The sequence below is a fragment of the Pagrus pagrus genome (genome assembly GCF_965226575.1).
Source record: "Pagrus pagrus genome assembly, chromosome: 4".
NCBI classification, from domain to species: Eukaryota; Metazoa; Chordata; class Actinopteri; order Spariformes; family Sparidae; genus Pagrus; species Pagrus pagrus.
In genome coordinates, this window is record NC_140188.1 from 19792718 (window position 1) to 19809069 (window position 16352).

The window sequence follows — 16352 nt, forward strand, 5'->3', positions numbered from 1 at the left end:
GGAGCCTATTCAACCCGAGGGAGTGTAACAGGGGGCGGGGACAGCACCGCCCCTCTGCCCGCCCGCACCGCACGACTCCAGATGAATGTCAAATAGTAGTTTTTTTTAATGTATGTACGTTTAATGTTTAATGGACAAACAGACTCATGTGTTGCAAATGATGTATATCAACTCACACAAAGCACAGAGAAAAGATCACAGTTTTTAATATCATTTTGGAAAGAAAAAAAAAAAAGAACCCAAGTAAAACATTTCCGTTCATACAAAACAATGGTACGCATCTACCTGACAAAACATCTGCAACTAGAATCTGAGGAAAATTAAAAAGATGTACAAAGAAATGAAACAAAAAATAAACCCAACACAAACATCTGACCACATGCCAATCAGCCCCAAAGTCCCGTCACAGTATCTCAACACAACGTTCCCCTCTCTCGCAGATGAGCAGTAATAGTCAGGATGTATAAAAGGTACATAGATCAGAATGTCTGATCCATGTCCCCTTCCCCAAAACTAAACACTCCCTCCATGGCGAACTCCAGGGCTGGAATGGTTTCCATCTGCTCAACACTTAGTATGGCCGGTCTCTTCTGTCGTCTCTGCGGTCACCTCTGAGGAGAGAAGACAAAGATGTTCTGTTACCAAAAGACCAACATCCACTGTTGTCATTGAATCAACCGCTGCGTTAACGAGGAAGACGAGGGTGAAATATGGTGTGGACGTGTCTCATTCACCCACTGCTTGACCCTCTGTAAATGGATAACATCATTTACTTTCGTTACAAGCAGATCGTCCTTTAACGCGGCAATTCACCTTCAGTGAGTCGTAATATATCAAAACATTTAAATGCTCGAGACCCTCAAGGGGAATAAAAACACCAACTGAAGGGTGTAGTATGAATACTTAGACTCTAGACAGACTTCACAGCTTGACTACATAATAAGCAGGGACTTTAAAATGGCCCTTGATGTTGAGATGAGACTGAATACTTAATTTGGAGTTAAATATGTAGCAAATTCACACTAGAAAAGTGGCCAAATTAAGTAAAACTATATCGATTAGTATTCAAAATAAACCGTGGCTTTACTATCCAACAGCATTAGTGTTGTATAATGTCCTACAAGTTTAAAACAGTACTTCATGCATAGACAATGTACAACAAAGATTGGACTACAGTAACTTAACAAAGTAAGACAATGGGACACAGCATGTGTTACAGTTACAGAAATGGTTGACCAATCTCAGGCAGGCTACGCCCTCTTCTGGCCATATGATAAAACTACATCAGCAGAAGGTCAGTTTGTGCAAAATGTATATGATGCAAAAAATAAGGTTTCAACCAACCTTCCTCCCATTTTGTAGCCACCTCCGAATCCGCCGCCGCCGCCGCCACCACCTCCGTAGCCGCCACGGTCTCCCCCACGGAAACCTCCTCCACGTCCTCTGAAGCCACCACCTCTGTCACCACCGTAACCACCTCTGCTTCCACGATCTGCAAACACAGTCACAACAAAGTCAGTAAAACAAGAAGAAGAGGAAGATATCCACAAACTGCCTACAATTACTGGCAGCTTTTCTTTGTTCAGTTTTTTGGTTTACAGTCTCAAGTGTTTCTTCCTTTCTCTCCAGCACTGACATCAAATCAAAGCACTCACCTCCACCTCCTCCTCCTCCGAATCCTCCTGCATCTCCTGGTTTGGGTGCACCACACTTGTTACACTCTTGTCGTCGTGCAAAATTCATGTTGCCACAAGAGCTGAGGACAGAAATCAGATGGGCATTTTATACATACAAACTTCACAACTGAAGCAAAATGATTTATAATCATTTAAGAAACAACTTGAAAATTACATAAAAAGCATAAAATATAGACAAACCTGTTGGGGCAGGGCCAGTCTCCTCCCTTAATGTCAAAGTTGGGGCCTCCACCACCACCACGACCTCTGAAACCTAATGAACAACAACTGGTCAAAAAACTTCACTGCAGCATAAATACAACAATTTATTTCAAACCTAGATATTTCGGACAGCTCAGTTAAGACCCACCTCCTCGTCCACCTCTTCCTCCTCCTCCTCCTCCTCCTCCACCTCCACCGCCTCCTCGCTGTGTGAACTCAGCTCTGCGGGTGGCAAATGATACTTTGATAGGTTTGCCACTGAACTCCTTTCCTGAAATGACAAGGCAACAAAGCCGTTACAGGGACACTGAATGATATGGGAGTGTGATTAGAAAATTTCAAAGATTGTCCAGTGCTCCTACCATCAAACCAATCAATAGCAGCTTTGGCAGAAGGTGGGTCATCAAACGACACTGTAGCTTCTCCCTTTGGCCGACCAGTGGCCTTGTCAGAGTAGATGTTGATCATTGGCTGGCCAGTCTTCTTGTTTACCTAAAAAGTACAAAATGAAAGCATAAAATTTAATACAACAAATTGAAAAAAGTATTAGGCAACTGATTTTCATGAAGAAAAGCCAATCTGTCATTGATTTGCTTAAAAACAAAAACTAACATTCAAGTAACAAACTAGAGTACACTGCAGATGACACAATGCCAAAAGAATCATTCAGTACCTTGATAATACCAATTTGCTTGAAGTAGTCGCCGACTTCCTGTACTGTGGCTTCTTCTCCCAGTCCCTGGACAAAAATGGTGTTGTTGTCAGAGTTGTCCTGCTCACCAGCTGTGAAGAAGATCAATGGAGAGAAGACATGAGCAATGATTATGGACTGCTCAAAAAAATTAAGTGAACACTTAAAACGTCACAGTATGACACCAAGTCAGCTAAACTTCAGAGATATCAATCTGTCCATTAAGGAAGCACAAGTGATTGTGAATCAATTTCACCTGCTTTGGTGAAATAGGTGCAATGGAGAGGCAAAAGCAAGACAACCCCCAAAAGGGAAGGGTCTTTTTCATGTGGTGGCCACAGACAACTGCACCCTCTCCTTATCCTTCCCAACTGATCATTCTCTAGTTTTGAGTTCTCCTAGTGTCCTCGTCACTACTGGTAGCATGAGGCGGCACTTGCAGCCCAATCAGGTTGCACAGGTAGACCAGCACCTCCAGGATGGCACATCCATACATGCAGTTGCAAGGTTTGCTGTGTCTCTCAGCACTCAAAAGCAGGGAGGAGATACCAGGAGACACAAGGAAAGCTGGGCAGGGCCGTAGACCCAGCAGCAGGACCGGTATCTGCTCCTTTGTGCGAGGAGGAACAGGAGGAGCACTGCCAGAACCCTACAAAATGACCCCCAGCAGGCTCCTGGTGTGCATGTTTCTGATCAAACTATCAAACAGACTCCACTGGTGGAGAGGACGTGTGTGCTCACAGCCCAGCACGCTTGATTGGCATTCGTGAGAAAACACCAGAATTGACACCCTGTTCTCTTCACACGAGAGCAGATGCACACTGAGCACATGTTACAGGTGTGAAAGAGTCTGGAGACGCCATGGTAAACATCAAACCGGTTATGCTGCCTGTAACATCTAGCATGACTGGTTTGGTGATAGATCAGTCACCTCAAAGCAATCGTCAGACTTTGTATCCTGATAAAGCATTAATGACACCGACTGGCCCTCTTCTCGTTCCCCTGCTGTAATCCAACTGAGCACCTATGGCACTTTATGGATCGTTGCATCAGACGCCAGGCAAGTATGGCCACAGACCGTTCAGGATCTCACTGATGCCCTGATCTACGTCTGGGAGGGGATCACCCAGGACACCATCCGTCGACTAATCAGGAGCATGCCCAGATGTTGTCGGGAGTTCATAAACACACCGAGTCACATTATGAGTTGCCTTGATAAAATTCACGCAGCCCTCAGTGAATTGATGATTTTTGTTCCCACTGACTGTTGTTACATCAGTTTGTTCTCAACAAGTTAAACAATGTACATCAGTAAAAGTTTTTAACTTTGATAATTTGTTCAACAAGATCTGATCTGAGCAGTGTATATGGAGTTAAAGAAGATGAACAAAAATAAGTTATTTAATCACGTGATGATCAAAGACAGGCTTACCTGGTTCATCCCTTGAGCCGTAGTCTCGAGATCCTGTAAAACAGAGGAGAGGATGGAAAATAACACTTGAGGAAGGAGTCTGAAAACTGTCCACACTGTTTCACACAATAAGTTTAACTTCATTCCTATCAATGCATAATGATAAAGAAAATTAAATAAATGTCCATGTTTACAGCTCTCTGATGGGTGTTTTTATACCGTTGCGCCACATACCAACACCTTGCAACAAGAACAGAATTGTTCTGTTTTCTTTTGAGCTTACACCAGAAATGAAAACCACCAAAATGTCTCCCGTTTTAGAAAGCTTTCCTTCTTCGTCCTGGGAACACCTCTGTCATATACAATCAGCCCTTGTCTTCATGCAACAATACCATTATTTTACATCTCAGGCTCCATGTTCTTTACCATATCTGAAGTCATTTATGAGAAATCCTGCTAAGAATAAAAGGTGGAGTCCCTTGGGATCTGGACATGAAACTGGTGGCATTCACTGAGTTTTTTTTAATCCCCCTTTTCTTTTTGCTAACTCCCCCACCGACACAGTTCTGATGCTCGTCACTTACCACCGTAATTTTTGTAGCCACCACGGTCACCACCTCTGCAGAGGAAAAATTGGAGATATGATGGCTTTTCCTTTGTCCCAACTGAGAGCTCAAAGCTCCCCTACATCCCCATCAGTATGCACTCCTCCCAGGGTGTGCGACTATGGTGGAAATGTCTCACACGAGGAATGCGTTAGTCTTTGACATTAGAGATCAATGAACAGACGACTAGGCAGCTCTGACTGAACAATCAGGCAGACGAGTGAAGACAATTATTACATGTCACTGGGTCACCATTTACAAAGAATCTGTTTAGAATTGACTTTCCTTTTACATGACCAGATTAGATACCAATCGCTGGAACACCAGCTGAATTTGTATTTTAAAAACATGAGGCCAAATTGGAGTGAAGGGGTGTAGCAACTGATAAGCAATCTTCCACTGAGTGCGTTTATGAGATCCTTTAACTGAGGTCCAAGTTTTAGCTCAATCTCTCTGAATACCTGTAGTATGAAATGTAGATCCATGTTAACACAACACATATGTTCGCCATTGTCAAATATACAACACTTGAATGAAACCTGTTGAATGTGAAGCAGCTGAAGATGTAGGCTCCAGGTCTAGGGACATCGTTTTAGCGGAGTTTCCATTGTTCAAATACTATTCTGGGGTCCTCAGGGCACAAGAAACACCAAAACTTGAGTTTCTGGTAAATGAAAAGTATGGCTGCTGGAGATTTAGCTTCGATAAAAATATGAAACCACAGCAAAAGTCCCCCATTCTGTTTGATTTAAGATCAAATGACAAAAAGCGACAGAAAAGCACTTCTCTGAATCAAAGGAATTTAAAATGGTTTCAGGATATACAATGTGATGTAGAACAAATGGACCGTAAACAAGGCATTGTTGTGCCAGTTGACATCACAACATCATGTGGGGCTTTAAGATCGAACCAATGTCGGTCTAAAAAAAATTAGAAATGCATTTTTTGGTTTCTTCAGAAAAGAAGGGTAACTGAGAACTTATACTTTTGCAGGTTCCACAAAAAAGGGGGATGGGCCCCATTTACAAAAGCAAAAAAGATGGTTTATCATGGTATGTGTCAATATGGAGCACAAGCTTTACCATGCGTAAGAAAGCACTTCTGTCCGTCTTAATGATGAGCCGCAGCATTGTTCTCCTTACAGAAACATCTGTTCAGGTAGAGCTCTTAATCTTTGCAATACTTTCACATTTTATTAAATGCTGTACAACCACAAAAATGACACAAGGTGTCCCTTCCAGGTTTATGGACAAATTGTTGACCGTTTTGCAGAGTTGATAAAACCTGTCCCAGATTCTGGGATAATATGGTTGCACAACCAGGTCTCTGGTGCCTTAACAGCTCCTTTTTGGGCAGGCATGATCAGTCTCCATTTCTTTACTTCGGACCTCAATGATGGCGAATAGATCCTCAGTGGGTATAACATCTCAGCTCTAACCTCTACTAAGTCAGCATTTGTGTGTGAGTACCCATCATTTGATCTCAACAGCAATGTGTCATTAACACCAGCATGTCTCTTGTGTAAAAACTTCCAAGTCATTCAGGTTTTGTGAACAAAAACAAAAATCTGACAAGGTTCAGGTACCTGGAGCACATTGCAGAGGGTGGTGAATATTACCTACGTGATCCGTGACAACTTTTGATGGATCAGGTTTTGAAGAAAAGAAAGAAAAAAACTACCACAGTTTGAGGATCTGGAGCACAAAGCAGATGAGTGGTGAAAATCATCTTTGTGGATGGTTTGAGTTCATGAGTGATGATGTGTTCAGTGGCAACAAGTCATGTCTCATATTTCACAGTGTATAGAGGTACCTTGGGGGCAGTGGCACTATGCAACTTACCCCATACCAGGAGGTCCTCCTCTTCCGCCACGGTCGTATCCACCACTGCGGTCATATCCACCACTGCGGTCGTAACCGCCACGGTCATAGCTGCCACGGCCTCGCCCTCTGTAGCCCCCTCCTTCTGAGCGGTCGCCTTGGTCACGTCCAAACCTCCCACCCTGACCACCACTTTCACCTGGTACAAAACAAGATTTATTGAGTAAATACACAACCTGTTTAAGTCATCGAACTTGTCACATACGTAGCTACTTTAGGAATGCAGATGTAGTCTATCTGGAACTTAAAGCAGTTATTTGTACCGTCACTCCATCTTCCATAGCCGCTGCCAGCGCCACCGCCACCGCCACTGCCACCACTTTGTCCCTGGCTACCATATGAGCTTTGCTGTCCATAACTGTCTCCTCCTTGACTCTGGCCACCATAGGAACCTTGCTGCCCATAAGACGGCTTGTCCCCATACCTGGAAGTGGCGAAGTTACATACAAAGTCAATGTAAAAACAAGAATAGATTCAAACTTTCCACCGGCCAATACAAAATTTGCATCAAGCGTGTAATCGCGCAGGATGAAAATATTCAACAAGAGTTGCAGGGCTTGTTTGGGTGTTGTGTCAGGATCATGGGGAGAGGCAGAGGAGACCTGCCAACCTTGAAGAAAGTTTATGAATACCATCTTATACTGAAAAACAATTTCGGGTAATATATATGTTTGTGTGCTGCAAAAAAAAAAATTAAGCACTTTATTCATTTACAAATAGTTGCTTTAAAAATATTTTTTTTTTTAAAAAAAGGATTAGTTTGTTTATATTTTAAATATAACTAAATATTATTTCTAGAGTAGTACCTGCTGAGGTAATTTCACTGCCTGCAGGCATCCTGCTGCTGTTAGAGAAGATAGGCGCGCGTGTCTCAGCCAGCAGCAGCTTACAAGAATGTTTAAACTTCTGAGAAATGTGGCAAACTATGCTAAACACTGACTACGGACAGTATTTGTTTTGGCTTGTTTGAAGCAATTCACAGAGCTTGGTCAAACTCTTCTTTTTGAGCAGGCTACACTCTTCCTGGCATATTGCTATGGCCTCTTTTTCGTTTCCAGACATGCTATTTGCACACTCGAGAGTGAAAAAACATCCCACCACACTAAGGCGTTAAAATGTGTACCTGCTAGTCAAAATGCATTCAGGTTGGCTGCAATCTGCTCTGATCCTTAGTAGTTTACAGGTGAGATTAGAGCTCAGTTATTTTTTACTTTAAAAAATTACAAGTGGGTTCATCTTCTCTCTTGTTTATGAACCTGTCTTATGTCTTTTTGTTTATGTATTGAATCATTGACTGATGGAGAAATGTACTGTAAATCACAAACGTATGGAGAGTAGAAGGGAAAAAAAGAGGAAACCAGAGTCTCTGGTGAGTGTTGAGTTTAGTCAGAGGCTCAACTAAATTTAAAGACACGCTGTGCCTAATGTTTGCCAACTTACAGTTCATATGCAGTAAATTACTCTAGTCTTTTGGAAGGACTAAACACTCACACGAGTAATGCAAATCAATGATCCTGTGGTCAAATATGCATGTTATTTTGCTGCATGGCTTTACACAACGCTTACATTTTTATTTGTTAGAATTTTTTAAAATGGATATGCTATATCTCAGTGTTTTTCAGCCCTTAAGAGGCACAGAATGACAGTGAGAAAACTTCAGACAAATCAGACTACACAATTTTAAAAAAGGTCCCTGAGCAAAGCAAGATTAAAAGGTCTTACCCAGATGATTCCTGTCCGCTGTAGTTATCATAGCTCTGCGGCTGAGACTGGCCATAACCATCTGTCAAACACAAAGAGGACAAAATTAAACAAATCAAAATCTTGGCCTAATTAAATGTCCTTTTACTCTATCATAAAATAAATGTAATCAAAATAATCTTACTAAACTGAAACAAAACTGACAAGCATCTTCTTCTGTGACTTTCTATGGGGATGTGTTTTATTCAAATGTAGTGATCTGATCCACATCATCTTCTTCTGATTGGATACAGCTGTCTCAATTATGACTCTCAAATCATATATGTAGGGGTACCTTGTAATGTCAATCTAAATGTAACTGAAATGAAATTCATCTCTCTCTTTGGGGCAATCATCTCAAATATAGGTTTGCCTGAGAAAGATTGTTACAATTGAGGATTCAACAAATTAAAGAGGCGTCGATGGAGTGTTCAGTGGTTTGCCCGTCCACTGCTGTTCTGCTACTGTTTTTTTATAAAACAGACATATACTATAAAGCTTGTCACACCTTGCTGTCCATTGCCGCTGTAACTCTGTCCCCCATAAGAGCCACTGCCATTACCTTGACCGTAAGCCTGTTGAACAGAAAGACCAGTTAGTCAAGTTGAAACCAATGCCTACAACTAACAGGTTGGCATTAATCTGAGGAAGAGTCTTACCTGTCCACTCTGCTGACCGGTGTACGACCCGTAGCTACAGACACAATATAAAAATGTGGCTTAGAAAGAAACACATCTTATGCATCTCATTTCTTATAGACATGTTATGTTGAATCAGAATGTGTATAGGGACTAATCAACACAAAACACAGGTAATGAATGTCAGATTTTTTCATTGTTTATTACCTTTGTGAGCCACCGTAGCCTGAATCTAAAATGAGACAAAGCAATGTGACAGCATTAATACAGTAGGAGTGGTGTGGTGAACCACAGTATGTGCTGAAGAGTCACCTAAAAGGCAAGGTGACTAACCAGTTCATGATGCAACAATAGTTTGGGGGCAAACCAGGCGGAACGCATTACTTAAGTAGGACAGCTTCACGCAAACAGGCCCGTCACCACGCCAATCCTCTAAAAATGGCGGTCAATTTCGTCTCGGCTCGGGCTAAACCTTGAAACGAAACTAACTACAATGGGCATTAAAATGTTTGCCAGTTTGCCCTTTAACAAACTGTTAAAAATAGAAATTTTTACCAACTTTGAGCTTAGCTTCATTAGCTTGGGTACAGTACAAGTGTTTCTCATTCAGTTAGGAAACAATAGCATCGGTATAAACAAAGACGTATTCACGCTCATGCTAACAGACACCCTAGGCTACGTTAGCTAGTCGCGACAAGGCCCTGCTCAATCTGCAAAATATGTCCGTATCCTGACGGAGCGGCGCAATTGTTGATTCACATTTACAGCCGAGTATGAACACAAAGCCGACTCTACTATAAAATCAAATGTTTCGGACTATCCGAGAAAGCAAACTTGGTCCCACTAAAGAAACACGCGCTGTGCTCCATGAAATAGACGGAACCCACCTTCTGGCCTCGCGGCTGTCCGCTAAATTAGCTTCAATGCTATTTAACCCACTTTACATTATCCAAACATAAACAACGCAAACAAAATCGATACATCGTCAAAACACATGTTGACTCACCAGTGGCCATTTTGTGCCGTTGTATATAGTTTTTAAAAAAACAAGGAAGTCTGTTTCTTTAGATTAGCTGATAAAAACCCAGGTTAACATCTACGCAGCACCACCGTACTGAGCAGAGCACACTGCGGCACTTCATGCACTTCCCTCAGTGCAGCTTCTTCTTCTTCCTGTTTGAACCGGCTGCTCGCATTCACCGCTAACACGTGATGTCGCCCCCTACAGTTTCATAGTGGTACTGATGAACGCGTGTCCTCAAATAACTTTATTCAACATGGATCAGATAAGTATTAGGCTGCATTAATATGATCTGTTTTCACTGTCATATCTGGTGATATCTTCATCCAGGCAGTTTCAAGCAGTTATACATATTCATGTATTTTTTACTGGCAGAAACCTAGAGGTGATTTAAAGGATAAGTTCACCCAAAAATGAAAATTCAGTCGTTATCTACTCACCTCCATGTGGATGAAAAGTCAGGTGAAGTTTTGCAGTTGTACAGATTGTGAAGCTCCTTGAAACAAATTGTGACTTTTGATTCTGAAATACATATAAATAAAAACTGACTTGACTTGGACATTGTGCATATACTCGCTCCCTGGGGCTTACATACTGGGGCACTTACTTCCAAAATCATCAATTAAACCTGTTGTATTCTTGCTATGACAAGTTTTGATAACATCATATTATTATTTTTGACATATGCTGTACTGTAAAGACAATATAAAAGTAGACATCTTTCAAAAATGAGTTTTTGTATCCCAGAGCAGGACAGGTCAGTAAACCTGCATCTTGGAAAAGGCTGCTGGTAAGGTTACCATGAGTCACTCACGACAGGAGCTGCTGCTGATTGAATTAAAACACTCTGTAGCCCTGTGTGATTTCAATCTCTCGACATGAATATTAGTGACAGAGCTGAAGTAGTAAAGAGATGGTTGAGAAAACAATCTGCTAGAGTTGATACGTCACAGAATGTACTGAAGCGTTATGATTTTCTTACACACAAAATTACTGTGAACAATACTACTACAGTGTTGTATGAAGTACCCCAAAGTCATAAATGTGAGTAAAAGTAAGGATATTGTGTTCAAATATTATTTTGTTAAAAGTCACCCAATGACCTATACCATACTTAATACGTAAAAGCCTTCAAGTATCTGATATTAATTGTACTTAAGTCTCAAAAGTAATTCTCTGGGAATATCAAAATTCTCTCGGATATCAAAAGTTAACATGTTAGCAAGTATATGTATATATACAATAGGTCAACCAGCTCCCATCCTTGGATCAATATTCTGCGTTTGTCTGATAATCAGAATCAGACTTTTTAAATCCAATTGTTGATCAAATAAATCAATTTTAAAAACTTGCTAATTTGGCTCTGATGCAGCAGGTAAACTGAAAAGTAACTAGTAACTAAAGTTGTGTAGTAGTAGTGTAGTAGAAGAAAAAAGCAGCTGAAAATGAAAGTACTCAAGTACAAGTACAACCGAATTGTACTGGGGTGTAGTACTTGAGTAAATGTACTTCCATTACTGTTAATACATGTAGGTATCACATAGTAGTTTGCACAATGTAGGTCATTTTTAATGTAAGTGAGCAAGCTGTCGGTTGCCACCGAATGTAAATGAACCTTATAAAGTTGAATATTCTAAATAAAATCAATATTATTCAAAGTAATCAACACAACTAATTATTCCAATTTTATTCATTAAAAAATACATGCCTGATAAAACCAAATAATTACATCATAAAATGGAATGACAAAAAAGTGACAGTACTGAGTAAAGTGACTTTCTATCAAAATATATGCATGGAAGAAAGAAACGGTTAGAGTCAGGGTTTAAATGTTAACTTAATACATAAGGCAGTGTTAAAAAGGCACAGGCTGTACTTTGACTGTTTGACTGACCTCATCATAACTCCCCATATTCACACAGAAATACTGAGATGAGCACTGACTGATGGATGCTGACAGACACACAAAACTTCTGGCCATCTTCTCCATGTAGTGGTGCATACAAGAACAAAACATAAAGATAACGATCAAACAGAGGTGTTTGTCTATGTCCGAGTGCCACATAACAAACCAAATTCATATCCTCTGCTGTTAGATGCATATATAAAATAAACAGCCACCATCTGGGAGGGCAGATCTAGTTTCAAGGCCAACATTTCAAATGTTTTACATTTTACAAATATAGCTACAGATTCATTTTCATCATGTTTAAAGACAGACTTTTATAGGACGTACAAATGCACACAATCTCAGGTTTTCCCCTTTTGCATCACTTTTTGTGCCTCAGAAAAGGTTACTGATTAAAATGAACAGAAACTTATGCATACGAGGCATAAAATCCCTTGTCAAAATACAAAGGTAATCTGTACCAATGATGCCAACCGTTTTCCACACAGAAGTCTTTCAATGTTTTAGTAAACATGTAATGTATTTAAAGTACTTCCAAAAGCACCACTTCTCTAAGTGTTCACCCTGCAACAAGAACATGCCACACCCCTCAGACTCACTTCACATATGATGCAATATTACCTGCTGTAATCTTCGTCTACAAACCGTTAATCAATTAGAAGGAAGTTACAAACATCTCAAGATGAAACTGAACGAGCTTCATGAATTTTCAATATAATTCTTCATGTTCACAGTGGATTATATTCTGTATGTACATCCAGAGGTCGGGCGCAGTGAGTCCCAAAACAGATGGATTTTATACTCCGAGCCGTCAGCGGTTTAAAGCTGTCCAAACAAGCCGATTAAACTGTTAATATTATCTAATCACTATTAAATGAAATGAAGATGACTCTTGGCAAAATAGTTTTATGATTGGTTGAGGAACTTCAAACCAAATCCCAGAGCACTCGGAGCTGCAGTCTAACAGCAAATTACACAAATGATTCATTATATCAGAGACTCTATAGGTCTCTATAAACCAGATGGGGTAACTGCTGTGGCTCAACTGAGGACCCCCAGCAGACACAGGCTGGTGGTCCAGATATATGCAGTATACATAGAAAATTACTGAATGGGTTTATGAACAAAACCTGCTGAGGTAGGGTTTGCCTCATGATATTCTGCTACCTGTAGCTCTCATGAACCAGGGCGATGAGCACATGTTTAATGCTTTGATATTCAGTCCTGACAAAACAAGACATACAGTAAAAATAGAAAATTTAAAACCACCACACGAGTACTGAGACTGAGGTCGAGTCTGACGCTCTTTAACTCCAGACATCTTGTGAGTAGCGTCCCTTGGTCATCAGTTTCTTGATGTAATCTGTGGCCTGGGTGCGCGTCATGCCTCCCAGCTCTTCTCCTATCTCGTAGAGGACCGTCTGCACGTCTTTAGCCATGTTTCTTGCATCCCTGAAATCAGGAAACAGATTATTTGAGGCGTCTGCTCATCTTTGTTTTTGCGTTTTTACTCTTGGATATTTTTTGTTTGGGAAAGATTGCCATTTAATAAAAAGAAAAAGAAGAAGACAAGATCATCTGCCAGCAATAACGTTCACCTGAAACATGGTGGAAGTTCTTTGCTTTTGATACAGAAATGATGGCAGTGTAATCGCAATCTCTATCCCACTAGGAGGTGCCAAAACACCAAAGATAATGTGGCTTTCTATGATATCAAATGGTCATTTTGATACAAGCAACACTAATTCAAGTGTATTGTAACAATATTCAGCAATTTAGATCAGAATTCTTTCACAACATGACCACTACATGTGAAGGGTCAATCTTTTTGAAAAAAAAAAAACATTTACAGTGATTTATTTTCTGGTCGAATGTGAACTTACCCGCAGACATAGATATGAGCGTTTTCTGAGTGAATCAGCTTCCAGATGTTCTCCTTATTCTTCTTTAGGATATGCTGCACGTACACCTTTATTTTTGAAAATGCAGAGAGAAAACATTGTTCATATGTGCAACATGTTTGTTTAAGGGCACACAGACAATAAAAAGGGAATATCAAAAAGGTCTCTGTAATCTCAATTTGTTATGGTCCCAAAACTGTTCTTAAATATCTCACTAACATTTCTGTTACCAGATATGATTAGCAGCAAAATGTACTGATGTACAGCTAACAACTTAGTTTACGACACATTTAGATTTACCTCAACTATAAAATTCTGGCACCTTTTCTAAACTACCCACTACCTGCATCTGACTCTGCCGTTAGCAGGAGTCACTTTCCAACATATAACCAGGTATGTTTTACAAACTGAAGTATGTTTGAACACAAACAGCAGTGAGGTAAGACAGACATACCTTCTGTTCCTGGTCTCTGGAGAAGGCAACGTTAAGCTGTGTTAGAACTTGATTCTTCTCTGCGTCCTCCAGCTCCTCCTGGTAGATGTAATCCTCGTTCTTGTGCCTGCAGCCGAAATACATCACAGTCTCTCCAACCTCCTTTCCTATAAAAAGGAAAACAAAACAGAACATCGGGTATTTAGTATGTGCTGAATGTTATTTCATTCAGGCTCTTCTGATGCGTTTCCCAGAACCCATGTTAATTATTGTTTTGGTTGACTTATTTGGGATATTTGTTTCACATTTCAATTCCAATGTCTAAAAATTCTTAAGACATTAAAAGGTCACTGATGTTTGAAAGAGTGCACATGTATCATTATGCTATCATATTATCATTTCAGTGGCATAAGAGGTCTTAAATTGACAATAATATTGTTTATTGCGATTATTTTGGGGATATTATATCTTCCAACAAAAGTAGTTATCTTGACAGGCCTAAATAATCCAATGAGCACTGATTACTTGTATCCATCAACTCTTAAATGCTTTCCCATATATTTTGTGAGCACGAGGACAGAAATAACAAACATATTTGAAGGTCTTTCCTCTCATTTTTCTATCCTTGTTGAGTCAGTGAAATGTCAGACAAACAACCACACACACTTGGCACACAGTGTTTATAGGTACCTTGCTCTTTGAGCCAGCCCCTCTCTTGGATGAAGCCCATGAAGGGAGCGATTCCTGTGCCAGGGCCGATCATGATCACTGGGTTGGTGGCTTTGAAGGGCAGGCGGAACTGAGATTTGCGGATGTACATGGGAACAGTAGACTTGTGGCCGTTGTCAGTGACCAGTTTGTTCTTCAACCAGTTGGTGGCAACTCCTTTATTGGTGCGGCCAGTCTTGGTTTGGTACTCGACCACTACGGCACAGATGTGGATGCTGTTGGGGTGAACCTACAGAAGGAGAGAGCCAAACAGACCACTACTTTAATTCTCAGATCTGACCAACGTTTTTGTTTCTTTGTCTGCAATTCCCATATACAGGGATCATAAACTTTTTTAGAGTAAAATTCAAGTACTCTCCCATCGTATATAGGTTGAAGCCTACCTCACTGTGATCATTTGCAGAAATTACAGTAAGTCAGTCAAAGTTAAAAAGGATGTGACTGTCTTGTCTTGAGCTCCTTTCACATATGAACTCTGGACAAAGGGCAAAACGTGCAGACATTTGTGTTCACACAGACAGCTCCTCCAGATAAATCCAGAGTTACAGTACATGTGTTCAAGGGCTTTAGGTTACTTAAATAGGGAATTACCTTCGAGGAGGAGGCGATGGAATAATAGCGAGCCTGGAGACGAGGCAGTAGCTCACACAGATGGTCAATGGGAGGCTTCAAAGAGGGCATGTCCTCCAGGATGGCAAGGATGTTTCTAGTGGCCTCCAACACCCAACTCTGGTAGAGTGCCTGTGGAGAGCAGCAACAAATAGACGATGAGAGGGGAGATGGACGAGATGTAACTGCAGCTGTGTTTCGGCTACGTTTCACTTTGGGGTTATTTCATCATCTTAACCAATGAACCCATCACTGACCTTGCCCTCAGGTGATGAAGAGGCCATCTTGCGCATATTCTCCTGGTCTTTGGGGTCAGAGGCGTACTGTGCCAGCTCATAGAGGACGTTGGTGCGAGGAGGGTGTGTGATGTCCAGGTAGTGAGTGAGGGCTGTGCGGTACGTGGTGGGGCAGGGGAAAGGGTGCTTCTTGTTGGACTCCTCTGAAAAAACAATAAAACGGATATTTTTATTGGTATCTAGAAGTATCTCAACATCTGTGTCATGGTCAACTGATAATCATAACTGTGTAATAAATATAAAATATGTGTGTATCAAGGGCAAAGTATATTATCATTGTGTCATCTTTCTCTCACCCTGACCGTCAGATAATTTATTTTGTTTAAACAATGTTAAACACATAAATGTGTAGATTTCATGTTTAATTGGAATCCCAGTCTGTGATGTTAATAAAAACTAAACAGGAGCTGCCTCAACTATCACTTATGCAATTACAAAGTACATCTGATGACCTTCGTAACAACAGGAAACTCCACATATTACATCACTAAGATGTAATTGCAGTCATATAACAATATATCCACTTCACACGCATTAAGTGAGCCAATACTGAAAGTCTAGATATGAAGGGAGGTGTTCTTGGGAGGGTTT

At 40.7% G+C, this 16352-nt stretch overlaps 2 protein-coding genes across 5 annotated transcripts in view; both read right to left on the bottom strand.

Annotated features, from left to right (window-relative positions):
* Positions 1-190: 190 nt before the first annotated feature.
* Positions 191-10025, bottom strand: taf15 (TAF15 RNA polymerase II, TATA box binding protein (TBP)-associated factor). Of its 4 annotated transcripts, none has more exons than XM_084350922.1 (16): positions 9870-10025; positions 9071-9095; positions 8885-8918; positions 8788-8800; positions 8208-8268; positions 6749-6909; positions 6447-6624; positions 4585-4619; positions 4022-4054; positions 2572-2681; positions 2261-2390; positions 2047-2169; positions 1878-1950; positions 1656-1756; positions 1345-1492; positions 191-611 (listed from the first exon to the last, which is right to left on the bottom strand). In XM_084350922.1, exons 1-16 carry the CDS (start codon positions 9877-9879, stop codon positions 572-574), a joined length of 1275 nt encoding a protein of 424 aa, XP_084207048.1. In that variant the 5' UTR covers positions 9880-10025; the 3' UTR covers positions 191-571. The 4 variants fall into 4 exon arrangements, with proteins under 4 accessions (XP_084207048.1, XP_084207047.1, XP_084207049.1 ...); XM_084350921.1 differs by having other exon boundaries at positions 8734-8800; XM_084350923.1 differs by lacking the exon at positions 4585-4619 and having other exon boundaries at positions 9870-10018.
* A 1531-nt stretch (positions 10026-11556) lies between these two features.
* Positions 11557-16352, bottom strand: part of porb (P450 (cytochrome) oxidoreductase b) — a 19611-nt gene continuing 14815 nt past the window's right edge. Inside the window, exons 10-15 of the mRNA XM_084351783.1 lie at positions 15723-15973; positions 15448-15597; positions 14818-15085; positions 14149-14294; positions 13677-13762; positions 11557-13245 (exon numbers count right to left, since the gene is read on the bottom strand). Of these exons, the coding sequence (XP_084207909.1) occupies positions 13101-13245; positions 13677-13762; positions 14149-14294; positions 14818-15085; positions 15448-15597; positions 15723-15973 (1046 nt within the window). The 3' untranslated portion in view covers positions 11557-13100. The remainder of the gene's footprint in view (positions 13246-13676; positions 13763-14148; positions 14295-14817; positions 15086-15447; positions 15598-15722; positions 15974-16352) is intronic.

Excerpts from the sequence above, each read along its gene's own strand:
- taf15 (XM_084350921.1), bottom strand. Across the intron at positions 6,910-8,207 it reads AGCGGACAGGAATCATCTGG|GTATGGGGACAAGCCGTCTT; the intron begins GTAAGACCTTTT and ends CGCCACTTCCAG. Across the intron at positions 6,625-6,748 it reads CTATGGAAGATGGAGTGACG|GTGAAAGTGGTGGTCAGGGT; the intron begins GTACAAATAACT and ends GTTTTGTACCAG.